Here is a 12,850-nt window from a genome sequence, read left to right on the forward strand (position 1 = left end):
TATACATACACTCTAAAAAAGTCATGTTACCTCCATGGTGGGAGTTCATCATGCAATGAAAATAGGAAACAATTTTGTTTTAATACTTCTGAATGGTTTTCAGCTGAAGCAATGAGTAGGAAAGTCAGGCATATTTTAGTGAAACGTTTATGTTTCTCAACTAGGATTTTTAAATTGAGAGTTTAAGTTTATAGTAGCATTAGAAATTAATCATAATTATTGCAGATACCTATACAGCCTTATTCTCAGAAAGTAGGCTATTTGCTAGTATAGCTGAAATGATTCCTGTAGTGAGACAGGAGATTGTCTTAAGAAAGCTGCATTGAATAGTAGTTTCTATTCTCTTTGTTTTGTTCAGTTGTAAGTATAGCAGGCAACAGATGAAATAACTATTGACGTAGAGAATAACACAAATCATGTCAAGCAAGGACTTCAAACACCGTGCTTTGAGGTCAGTTACCTGTGTGCCTGGAACTTTGATCACACTGGTAATGGCCAGATGACATAACTTGTGTGGATGCACATGCAAAGATAAATAGGCAGCTTTTCATTGAATTTTACAAGCAGAACAAGAAAATGTCAGTGCGGTGAAAATGCATGTTTCTAATATGCTCAAGGAACTTCAACAAAGGAAGCTAATATTGATGAATTAATTTGCTTGAAACTGCAAGCAAGGGGTTTTGTTTGCTTGGTATTTAAACTTAAATGGATCCTGTTTCCAATAAGCAGCATGAAGGAGGAGTCTTTCCAGGGCACTGCCATACCAAATGGAAGACAGCAGGTTCTCTGCCTGATGAAATGTAAGTTTGACTGCTAATCAGCCTGCCTAAAGCACTGCTAGAGTAATAGCCAGTTTTCCTGAGAATGCAGCTTCTGGGGAACTGAAGCTGTTTCTTAAGTTTGTTTTTTTTTTTTAAGAAAATTGAGATATTCTGATGTTTTTCAAATAGAAGTCTTTTAGATTTCCATTTCAGCACTTACCCTGCCCCGGCAAATGAGTTAAAAATCTGAGAATGACTGGAATTCTGCTACTAAATTTTTCAGTTTAGGGGCATGGGCATTTAGATTTCTGTTTTGGGTCAAACTGATCCGAATATAGATTTCATTTTGGAAGTGAGACCTGCCTACAAGTCGTTTCTCAGCTCTCTTGCTACCTTTTATTTTAGCATTGTTGCTTTTCTTTCTTTAAATGGAAGGTGAGAAGAACAGTTATTCGCAGTTTGTAAAGCGTTTAAAGATCTCTGTGCACAGAGCACTACGTAGGTGAAAATTATTATTTGAATTCAGAACTATGTTTTGTCTTCTTCCTTTTTGCCTTATGTCAGTCTGTGCTGTGACTGAAGTCAATCTGCTTGTAATCAAAACATGGTTGGGGATTAGGGATGGCGACTTTTGGGATTTTTGTTTTAATCACAGACTTTCTAGTTCACTGAAATTAGGGTTCCAACCTGATTTCTCTCTGCACGAAAGATAAGGTTTTATTCTTAATGTTTTCATTAATTGTTTGTCTTTGCCTTTCCTATGAAAATAGTCACGATGAGTCCATCACTGGTGCTCTTTGCTTCAAAATGTGGGAATGAATCAGCTCTAAATCTTACTTTGTCTGTGTATGTCTGTGTATGTTCTGGGAGGATCTGGGGTCTGAAAACTGTCAATGATAAGGAGGTGATAAATCAGGCAACTTTTTTTTTTTTTAGGATTTTAGGTCACACGTGTCAATTTCAGCTTGTATCAGATTGCAGTTGTGCCTGTGAATGAAGGCTAATGTCATATTTGTGGGCATTATGTTATCTGCAGTCCATGACCACTGATGTCTCATAACCACTGCATCAGTATTTTTCTTATACCTTTATCTGATAGGGTATGTGTACCTTCCTTTCTGATTTGTGTGCTTGTTTGCTTGTTCTTCTCATTCCCAATCTTTTTATTTTCCTTTTTTTTTATGTGCATGTGTATGTGTGTGTGTGTGTGTGTTGGGTTTTTGTTGGTTTGGTTTTTGTTTGGTTGGTTTTGGTTTTTCATTTAGTTTCCCCTTTCCTTCTAAGAGGAAATGAAATGAAGATAAGATACATGTCTCCTCTGGTATAATCATTAAATTTTATAAATGAAGAGATAGCAAACCAATTGGTGCTTACTACTTTTAGAGCAGTCAGGAAAAAGGTATGAGGGATAGATGTCTTTGCTGTATCTGTTCTGTTTTCAGTGGATATACAAAGGTTTCATAAACTGAAAAAAAGTATCTTTGTCTCCTATTTTACAGGAGATACACAATGCTTTTGTTTTCTCATTCGATGTGTGAGATCACTGGCACCAAAAGAAGCTGTAGCTTCTTTATCTGATGTCCATGTCAAAATTAGGGATAAATATAGTAAATTTGGTTAACAGTCTTCATGAGATCAAGGAGTCTGATTTACCATTTTGGGTTGGAAAGCACAATAAATGTGTATAATCAGAACTTCATACGTGAGTGTCAAAGTAATGTCCCAGGGAGTTACACCGTATGTTACAAGACACTAAATCTTTCGTGCTCCATGGTACTTGACATTTGTTCCTTAGACCCTTTCATGTTAATAATTGATTCAAAGAACTTGTTTTGATCACCCATATGGTATCTTTGAGTCTTAAATTCCCGTTAGACCAAGTGTGTGTTTGTATTAGATACGTTTTATTACAAGAAAACAAATATTTTGGTGACACTAAGATCCCTGCAGTGAAATACAAGTCACCTCCTATGCAAGAGAGACCCTGAAAGTTGCTTTCTGTTGTAGGGGTTTTTTCACAATGTATCTAATGAAGAAAACAGAAGTCTATGATTATCATTCTGGTATTCTTTTTTAGTGTATACATAGTTTGTATTGACCTTTTGAAAACCTGAAAGCTCTAAATTTGCCTCTTGAACAAAATAAAATGCACAGCACAGAACGTATTTACTTTAAGGTAGAGTCACTAGTTCCAGAAATATTCAGAAGATATAACTATGGCAAACCCACCCAATGCTAGCATAAGGTTCCCTTCTTTGTTACCAGGTAGTTGGAGCATTTAGGGACAAATTTCTCATTTGTAGCATAGCTCCTTCCTACACAAGACTCATTCTTTGCAAACGTGGATTAAAAAGGTATATTTAAAGCAATTAGCATTTGTGTATTATTGTCTGTGGTTTCAACTTAATCTCACAAGGATGTACTAAATGTTTTTTTAGCCTAAACAAATCTTTGGTTTATCTGTCTGAAAGCATATATTTTACTAAATTTTTAACTGCAGATGAGTTGTGGCATTTGAATTTAAACCCTGTGCTTAAACGTTCATTCAGACATAAGCTTCCTTGCTACTGGGGAAATACTAAAGGTGTGGTGTGTTTCCATTTTACACTAATCCCCATCTCTGGGCTAGTTTAAAGAGGATAATTAAACCTCTGTGTCCTTTCTAGGCTCTGATGGACACTCTCTGTTCCCTCCTGAGTTAGAGGAGTAAGCCAGTTTTGTCTGTATTGGAGGTATGTGTGTGCAGCTAGAATAGTTTAAAGATTTGCCTTTTTTATCTCTTCCATACACAGGCATAGGAAGTCAGGTTCCCTGTTGTTACCTGATTCATTATCATTAATATCCATGGAAATTTCATGTCAGCATTTAAGCTCTGGAGTACAGAGTAATGCAAGTAAAAAATCTCTGTGCAGCTGACTATTGATAGGAGAACCAGTTTCTCCTCCTGTTTAGATGTGGCAGTGCAGAATAAGGAAGAGGTAGTCTTTTGTACTTCTCAGCCGTTCTTTCTTTCAAAGTACTTGTTTTGAAACTGTCACTTCCTGATTGCATTGTGAAGGACCACATAAAAATGCTGAGTTGAAAAGAAAGTGAAGACATTCAGCTGAGCGAAACCAGTATGTATACATACATGAGGATAATTGTCTATGGGGGAGCAGTCAGGAGAAAAGGCCATTGTTTTCTCTACCAAGTACTCTGCCACTTGTTGTAATTTTTTTTTTTTATGATGATGAACAGTATTTCTCAATCAGTGGATTGTGAACTTGCATGTTTTCCAATTACATTTTGTATATTTAAGTTTGATAGTTAAAGATAAGCAGCAGTACACTGAGCCAAATACTTGGGTACAAGATAGAGTTTATGGGGGCAAAGGAGAGTGTATTTGAAATGAGTTTTTTAGATTTTTTACATACCTAATAGTTTGAATCCATTACCTGTTTGTTTTCTTTTTTAAAAAGTTCTCTGCAGAATAGAAAATATGGCATGGGGAAAAAAAAGATTATTTGCCTCCAACACCTACTTTATCTTCACTGTCTGTTACTCGTAAGAAATAATCAAGGACCCTAAATGCTACAAATTTGGGGAGTTTTATTTGAAATGGCTGAACTAAGGCACTTAAATCTTTCGTTTCCTATCAAAGAAGAGCACCAACAGCTCTGCCAGGGATCAGTTAAAGTCGGAGAGAGTAAGTGTAAAGTAAGTTATAATTGTCTAGTTGGATATAGAAACAGATGTATTAGCAGGGAAGGCTTCAGAGAGAAAAGGTTATCACTGCTTTGTGACTGCTGCATGCTTTTTTTCAGTTGGGATGAAAGACAGCAACCACAATCCCTAATCTCATCTCAGAGCTGCCAGAGGAGAACTGTAGAAACCACCTGGACCGCTGCAAAGTCTGGCCACAGGGATGGGCAAGATGGTAAGACCAGACTACACCCATGTACTTTTCTGACTATTATTCCCTAGTCTTTTTTGTTGCTAGATGTGTAAGTCAAGTCTGTTACACAGGCAGGCAGTGATTGGACAAGGGAGAACGGTTTTAAACTGAGAGAGAAGAGATTTAGATTAGAAGTTGTTAGGAAGAAATTCTCTGCTCAGAGGAATAGTGGGGCGCTGGAAAAAGTTGTCCAGAGAAGTTGTGGATGCCCCATTCCTGGGAGTGTTCAAGGCCAGATTGGATGGGGCCCTGAGCAACCTGATCTGGCATGTGGCATCCCTGTATGTGGCAGGGGGGTTGGAACTAGATGGAATTTAAGGTCCCTTTGACCCCAAACCTTTCTGTGTCCTTGTCCAGACACATTCCAGGTAGCATTCATGCTGCCTTGCCTGGCCACTGACCTTGGCACTTGGGCCAGGAGATCTATTTATGCCCTATTTGTCATCAACAAAGAGAAAAAACATTCCTCCTAAGGGCTATTCAGGCTGCCAAAGCAAAGTTCCTGCTTAGACAGAGTGCCCTTTTCCATGTTTCTCTCCCTTGATAAAAGTGAGGGGGAGATGAGCTTCCCCTCTGTGCAGGGCTTTTCTTCATAACATCAACAGGTTTTGTTTAAGTGCTACAGAAGGCATAATTGAAAGAAGCCTGCACTAGTAGGTGGGTGAAAACGGAAGGAGCTGATGGTCTCAATATAATCTTTATTGGCCTCAATCTGACAAAGACTTAGGCATATGACTAAATTTATGCCATTCATTTCCTCTGTCATCTGCAATCAGTTTCCTCTCTCAGATGCATTAGTATTTGTGGGAAGCAGAATTCTCATATGAGCTAGCTGTTGTGATAGTAAGACTTTTCAGCTTTCCTGAGTCACACCAATAATTCTAGAGGTCTTTGGGTCCATTTTTAAATATTCTGATGTTGCACTTTCCAGATAAGAATTTTACACATTTTTATAGCTGTTTTGTCCCATTTGATTTACACATCTATCACTTGTCATTATATAGTTACGTTTGACTGTTGGTCTTCCAGCCCTGCAATTTATGAGAAAAAGAACTTGAAAAAAACATGTATCTGCCAAAGCTCCTGCGTACACCAAAACAGTATGGGTTTTTTTCCAGTTCTGAAGAGATATTGAGAAGAAATACCAGACTTTTAGCTTGCCACTTTCTATTTGATATGTGCAATATGTGAATATACCTAAAACAAGTCAACAGTATCTGTTTTTTTGTGAGGAATGTTCTCAATAGTTAAGTTATTCTGCTTTACTGCGTTTGCTTTATTTCAAAGAGGAAAAACTGAGTAAGAACCCGTATGACTGGCCTGCAGTATAGAAACAGGATAAACATGGAAATAATTTGAATAGAAATATAAACAGGAATGGCAGAGTGCCAGCAACCACTTGTATATAAATCCTCAGGCAGCTATACCAGAAGTCTCTTTCCTTACATTCTTTGCATTGCATAAAAGTCTGGGTAGTTTGAGAAGATATGTACATGTGTCTCATCACCACTTCTCTCCAAAATATGACCAAACCTTTACAGCTGGTTGGCTTTGAATTAGAGTAGCACCACCGGTGCTCTGTAAGATTTTTGTTGGTTTTTTTTGATAACAGATTTACATATGGACGGCACCTGTTTTATACTTATTTTAGCTTAGCCTTAGACCACGGATATAGGAGGCCCATGGAAAGAAGGAGGAAGAGCTAATCCTCAGAGGTTCCTAAAAAATTTCAAGCCAGGTTGCCTGATGATAATATACCTGAAAGGGTGGTGGTTTGGGTTTTTTTTTTTCCCCTAGTTCCATTGGTTTTGAAACTGTAACACGTGGAGCACAGCACTTTTGATCCATGGCAAAGTATCCTAACTGCAAGGGAGTCAGTAGTTTGCTGAAACTGACAGAGAATTACAGACTTGCCCTCTGTGTTTTTAAGCAAATAAAAAGAGATGATAGAAAGCTGAGTGTCTGAAGCATAGGAAGGTATGGAATAGTCCATGAAGTTTTTGCTGTGCAAATGTGTAATGTCTAGTGAGTCAGTATAGCAGACTTGTTCAGTGATCTAAGTCCATTTGTCCTGGATTGTTCAGCATACAATGTGTAGTCCTTTTCCCACCAGATTGCTGGTTTACAGTGAGATATATAGAAAATATTTTAAAATAAACTAGGAGCTTCCACCTGCTTCAGTTGAAGAAGAAAGACAAAAATACTTAGTAAATGTTAATTTTGAAAGAACTGAAATCATCCTCGATTTTGTTTGTCAATATTGCACCTGGATTCTATTTAGATTGTCTTACAAGTTAGACTGAAAACTGAACTGGCAACCAGGTTTTGTTTAGAAAGTTAGGGTAAAAGGAAGAGGAAAAATTTACTTTAGTTGCACTAAGGTGTCAGAAACTTAACTTGTAATACATGCTATGACTTCATTGACAGATTTTATATGTTCCAGTCCACTTCTATCTGTGGCATAATTGTGCAAAATTAACAGCAAAATGTTAGGGAAATACTTAATTAGAAATAAAAGATTGGAAGGAACTTCAGAAAGATGCTTTCTCCTTGCTTCAGATCTGGATCAGTTCTACGTAAACTGTTCCTCTCAGATATTTAGCTTCTCCTAAAAACTTGCCAGCAATGAACAGTCAAGTCTTCTGGGTCAGTCTTATCCTTGTCTAACTTCATGCTAGGAAATGTCTGCCTCCAGTGTAAAGTAAATTTCCCTTCCTGCAGTTCCCACTTACGAATTTTCTTATTTCTCAGCAACCGTGATGTATTTCCGTTGCTGCTACCTGCTCCAGAATGAATACCCCTCCAAATCTTTCATTTCATAAGCTAAAACTTGATGTTTTCATTTAATTCTGTTTGTTATTCCAAAAGTTTTTTAGAAGCCTAAAATTGGACACAATACTTGAGCACAGTATTCCAGTGAGTCAGTGGAAGGACTGTTCGGCTACCATAAGGAAATTTAAGTGTGTAATTAAAGGTGCTCTTGCTTTTGTTGGAGTGAGGTAATAAGTTGCCACCTTTCAGCTGGGATACAGTAACTGCTCGTGTGTCTGCTCCCAGCAAATGCAGAGAAAACCAGGCTTGAATTCCTGTTCTATATCGGGCTGGCTGTATGTGCAGTCAGTTTCTGTGTCAGGGATGAGAAGGGACAACTGTTACCAGCTGGGGACAGCAGCAGCAAGGATTCCTCATATCCTTGGTTGGACTTGACAAGTTCATAAAATGTACCCAGCCGGCTGCCTAGATCTGCCATCAAAAGGCATGAAGGTTTGTGCCAGTCCAGGCAGCAGCCTTCTGCTGTGTAGTTTTAACATAATCAGGTAAGTCAGGGACTTCTCAAAGAATTTCAGAGTTTTGGAAGAACGAAAGCTCCATGTAGCAGTAAATGTGTGTAGCCTGTCTTCCTTCTTACCCTCTTCAGGGCAATCACTTTTGGGCTGGCAATTAAAACAAATGCTTATGCATTAGGATATGAAGAAAAAACTCTGTTTAAATCATCTTCAGAATATTACTTGCAGGCTTTTAGGAAGAAATTTTTACTTTATTCTCAATCACTCTTTCTTCATTTTCTCAACATGGTGTGCATGTTTTTCTGTTGCTTGCTCCCAGCTACCTAAACATAATTTTCTGGTCCCAGGCAAGAAGTGGAGAGAATACTGCATTACCTCTCATGAGGCCATTTCTTAACGCAGTATCCCTTTCTGGAGGCACTTATAATAGCTCTTCATTCTTTGTACATGTTCTGCAGTGGAGGGGCCATGTCCTGTACTAATTCTAGGTGTAAGAAGGAGCCATTACGAGACCTGTTTTACTTTAAGGACAGCCATCCATGTAGTTACTGGCAGTTCGTATAAAGAAATGACCTTCATGTGCAAAGCAAAATTTAATTAGTGTTTCTTTTCAAGTATACATGACACCACAGCATAGTTCACCCAGTTTTATTTTATCTCCACTTGATATTTGATATATTTCATTCAGAAAAATGTGTTTTTACACTTGGATGTCTCAGCGGTCAGAGAATAAATCACAGTCACAAGATTATCATTGCTGTGCAGGGAAAGCCAAGATACTAAAAAAGCATGAGGTCAAACACATTCAAGGTCACACTAGTCCCTCTAAGCTGTTGAGTGACACGTGACAATGTAGACAAAAACTTGAACGTTCCTGCCGATGCACGAATAACTTTGCGTGAGGTACAAGGTGTACCTGGGAGCACACGCACCGAGGCCTCCGAGACACAGATACCTGAGTCACATGAGGGTGCGCTAGGGTACGCCGAAGCGAAAATGACACCGCGGCCGGTCCCACGGGCAGCTTGCCCAGTATGCACCAGGGTCGCGGGAGTCAGGCCACACCGCAGTGGTACCGGGGACAGCTTGCGGGTGGCCGTACCCCGCCGGGCCGCCCCGATCCCCCGCCCCGACGCGCTCGCGGGGCCGCTGGCGGAGGCCCGCAGGTGCGGGGCGCGGCGCCGGGAGCGCGCACGTTGCCCGGGCGGGGGGGGTCGCCGCGTCCCCGGCGAGGGCGGCGGCCGCCCCTCTGCAGCGCGCTGCGGGCACGACGCCTGCGCCGTGCGGGGGGGCGGGCGCCGCATCCCTGCGCTCGGAGCTGCGGGCACGGGCGCCGGCATGAGCGGAGGCTCCGCCGCGCCCAGCCGGAGCTGAGTCGGGAGACAAAGGGGAGAGGCTGCCGCCATGGGCGAGCAGCTCCGCGCCCAGCCCGCCGCCCCGGCGGGGCCGCCGCCGCCCGCCGCCGCCTCCTGCTCGCTGGTCGGCGGGCTGCTGCAGAACGGCTTCCACCCCTCGGGCCCGCCGCTCAGCAACGGCGGCTGCGGGGAGGCGCCGCACCCGCTGCTGCTACGCCCGGAGCTGCCGCCGCTCAGCCACGGCTCCCCGGCCAAGAAATGCAGGCTGCGCCGGAGGGTGGACTCGGGCCGGCGGCATAGGCCACGTAAGTGATGACCGCGGCGGCTCTGGGGAGCGACGCCGGCCCGGCCCCCTCCGCCCCGCGCGGCGCTGCCGCAGCCCGGCCCGGTGTCAGGCGCCTGCGGGTCCCGCGCCACCTCCTTCCCTGCGGAGCGCCGCCCGGCCGGGGCTGACGGGCGCCCGGCTCCGCGCCGCGGGCGTTCCGCCCCCCAACGCCGGCTGCCGGGCGGGCGGAGCGCGGGAGCCCCGTGCCGGCCAATGCGGCGGCGCCGCCCGGGCACGGCCCCGCTCCCGCGTGGGCCGGGCCCGCCCTGCGCCAATGGGGCGGCGGCGGGCGGGGAGCGGCGGCCCGGCACAAACGCCGGCGGGCGGCGGGCGGCTGCTCCTTGCCGAGCTGCGCGTCGGGCGGTGCCCAGGGTCCTGCCCGCCTCGCCGCCTCCTCGCCGCACGCATGAAGCTCATAGTGCCCAAGCAACACTGTGAGTAACGCCCGGCCGCCATCCCGGCCGGGGCCACCGGGGCGCTCTGGAGCGTGGGAAGGTTCTGCGGGCTTAGCGTTTGCTCCTTTCCCAAACGGTGTTCGAATGAAGAAAAAAGTGCATCGGGGAACCCAGAGCAAGTTATTCTGACTGGCGGGGAAAAAATATATTGCAAACATGTTAAATTTGTAGTATGCTTCTCATTTGGGTAGTCTTCGTGAATTGGCTGTCTATTTCAGGTTTGGTTTTAAGGCTGTGAGACTGAAACATCCTATTTGTTAATTTTATGTTTGCTTATTTCTGTATGGTTGATTGATTAGTAGTCTTGCTTACTTGTAGGTGGGGAGGTATTGAATAATTCCGTGCTAAACTCTGCGAGTAAAACAATCTACGGGAAAAAGTACACCGTTTCATTTCACTCTCTCACTTTGCTAGCCCTTCAAATAAAGCCCACAAATGTTTGCTTCTTTGTTACAAGTTCAGCATGTTCCAAAAAGGGTAATCAGGGATAGTCAGGATCACAGCTGCCTGCTGCCAAAACTTAAAGATGTTTCTACTCAGTAGGAAGTAAGTGTGCGTTCAGCTACTCTGGGGTTTGTTTTTTTTTTTTTTTTTTTCTTTGTTTTGAAGTGAATATTTAAAAAACTTTCCTGGTTAAACAGAACAAAATATTCAGAAACAGCTTTGAAGAGCTGCAGCTTTCACAGAACTGCGTATTAGCCAGTGCCTTTTCTGGCTTTTTCAATGCTTTTGGTGAGCTACTCATGCCACTTTCCCTTCTCTGATTGATTAATCATGGAGTGCTTACAGTACTTGTTGATAGTTAATTTAGTCCTCTATCAAATTTAACCTATCAATGACCAAACCATTCTCTGTCACAAACTGGTTTTGTAGTCTTTGTCCTGCTTCACGTTGTCTTCATGAACAGGACCTGCAGAACCTGGGCTAGCTTACATTTTGATTTGGTGTAACTAAGAAGAGTCAGCACTTGCATATCAGACTCTCCATAATAGTATAAACTATTTTGAAGCAAAGAATAAAGCTTTTAGGGATTCATGTAATCACTTGATTAGGAAAGAATGAGGCTTTGGAATTTCCATCCCATCTTGAGGGGAAAAAAGAGCCCATCAGAGTAAAAAGCATAGGTGACTGACTATATTAGCCAAGATATATGACAGCTGAATCTTCAGGTGTGGGGTTTTAGTGAAATGAGGCTTTAATAAAAACAGCAGCTGAGGGAAGTGCTTTGTAGAACTATTTCGTGGTCAATTTCTTTGCTGATTAAAATACATGAATGCTTGCTGATATACTTTTATATATATGTATATAGAGTTTATTTTGTACAGGAAAAAATCTGAAATTTAGTATTAGTCATGCAGGAAATAATGGTAGCATACTGTCACCATCTTTAAAAATTCATTACCTTATTACTCAAATTGTCCTGGTACTGTGTATCTTTCCACTTCATCCTCCCCTAGTGAATACTACACAATACCATTTTTACTGGTTTGTTTGGTGCTTTTAATCCTGGCCTATGCAGATGTTTGTTCTGTTCCTAAGGACAGATTGCAAAATGAAGTGCAGTTGCCACATGGCATGTGAGACCAGTATTGATTGCAGGGTTTGCTTTGTGTGGTGGAGAAGATGAGATAATTGGCATTTCCCAATATTTCAACAAATGAAACCTATCTTTCTGCAGCAATCATTCCTTTAAACCCTTACTTATATGTTCTCTTGATTGTTTTTCCTTTCTGACAAAGTGAGGTAGAATTCTATGTTCACAAGACCTTTTCCCTCTTGGAAGGGAAGATTCCCCATGAAATCAGTGTGCTTTGCTGATAAGCCTGCAGTGATAGAGCTTCTGCTGGGAATCCTGTCTTTGCTTTCTTTTTTCCTTAGTTTAACTTGATGGGTTGTCAGGGATATTGGGCTTGTGTCAGTTTTCTTTTTCTTTAGAAATCAGTTTGTGGTAATATAAAAACATTTGTGTGGATGGTCATACCTGTTTAACCAACAGCTCTCTGCTTTTGGGTTTGAAGTTTTTGTGGGGTTGGTTGTAACTTTTGGGTTTTGTTTGTTTTTCTGGTGAGGAAGAAGACAATTAATAAACCCTTGCTACCAAAGATGAACTGGAAGGGTTCACCTGATATGTGTGCATGATTTAGCTCTAGGTTTTTAAGGTTTGAAGAAACTGTAATTACTAAGCAGATATAATTAATTTTTTGAGCTACATGTTCTACTTTCCTTCAAAGGAAAAAAATGCTTCTGTCTCATTTCTTTTATAACTGTGTAAAACAGGAAGAAGTAATTGAAAAATACGTGTAAGCTATTATCCCTTTATTTTTTAAATAAAAATCAACTTTCAGAAGCTGTAAGATTACTATGCCACACTATGTGTGTCTTGTTCTGGTTTTTTTTTTTTTTTCCTCTGTTACTGTTTTTGGCTCTCACTTATTCTGGACCAAATTAAAACAGGAAGTTCTTAGATCATCAAAGTGTCAAGCAATGCAAATGAAATGTAAAGGAAGTAATAGGATTTCAACATATGTGTGTCCAGAAAGAAAAGTAGCTGAAACTAAGATAATTCATCTGAGATACTTAAGATATCAGAGTATTAATACCACCATTCAAATTATTGATAAAAAATTGAAATACTATGCCTGTCTTTGAGGGAATATAGGTCTTGTAAAAGAAGTTTATAAGCTGAAACAGTTTTGGCAAAAGAAGAAACTCCTGCAGATTGGTCAGGAATAA

At 41.7% G+C, this 12,850-nt stretch overlaps 1 protein-coding gene across 18 annotated transcripts in view; it reads left to right on the forward strand.

Moving 5' to 3' along the window:
• Nucleotides 1-12,850, forward strand: part of PANK1 (pantothenate kinase 1) — a 50,807-nt gene that overhangs the window by 7,740 nt on the left and 30,217 nt on the right. For 7 of the 18 annotated variants that reach the window (XM_048310726.1, XM_048310725.1, XM_048310732.1 and 4 more), the window contains one exon: nucleotides 4,565-4,677. In XM_048310726.1, coding sequence (XP_048166683.1) covers nucleotides 4,565-4,677 — 113 coding nt within the window. Of the gene's footprint in view, nucleotides 1-722; nucleotides 801-1,275; nucleotides 1,862-3,427; nucleotides 3,494-4,219; nucleotides 4,447-4,564; nucleotides 4,678-9,259; nucleotides 9,643-9,989; nucleotides 10,097-12,850 lie in introns of those variants that run through there. The other 11 variants (XM_048310737.1, XM_048310735.1, XM_048310736.1 and 8 more) reach the window with 10 other exon arrangements.

The sequence above is a fragment of the Corvus hawaiiensis genome, chromosome 8 (assembly GCF_020740725.1).
Source record: "Corvus hawaiiensis isolate bCorHaw1 chromosome 8, bCorHaw1.pri.cur, whole genome shotgun sequence".
Lineage (NCBI taxonomy): Eukaryota > Metazoa > Chordata > Aves > Passeriformes > Corvidae > Corvus > Corvus hawaiiensis.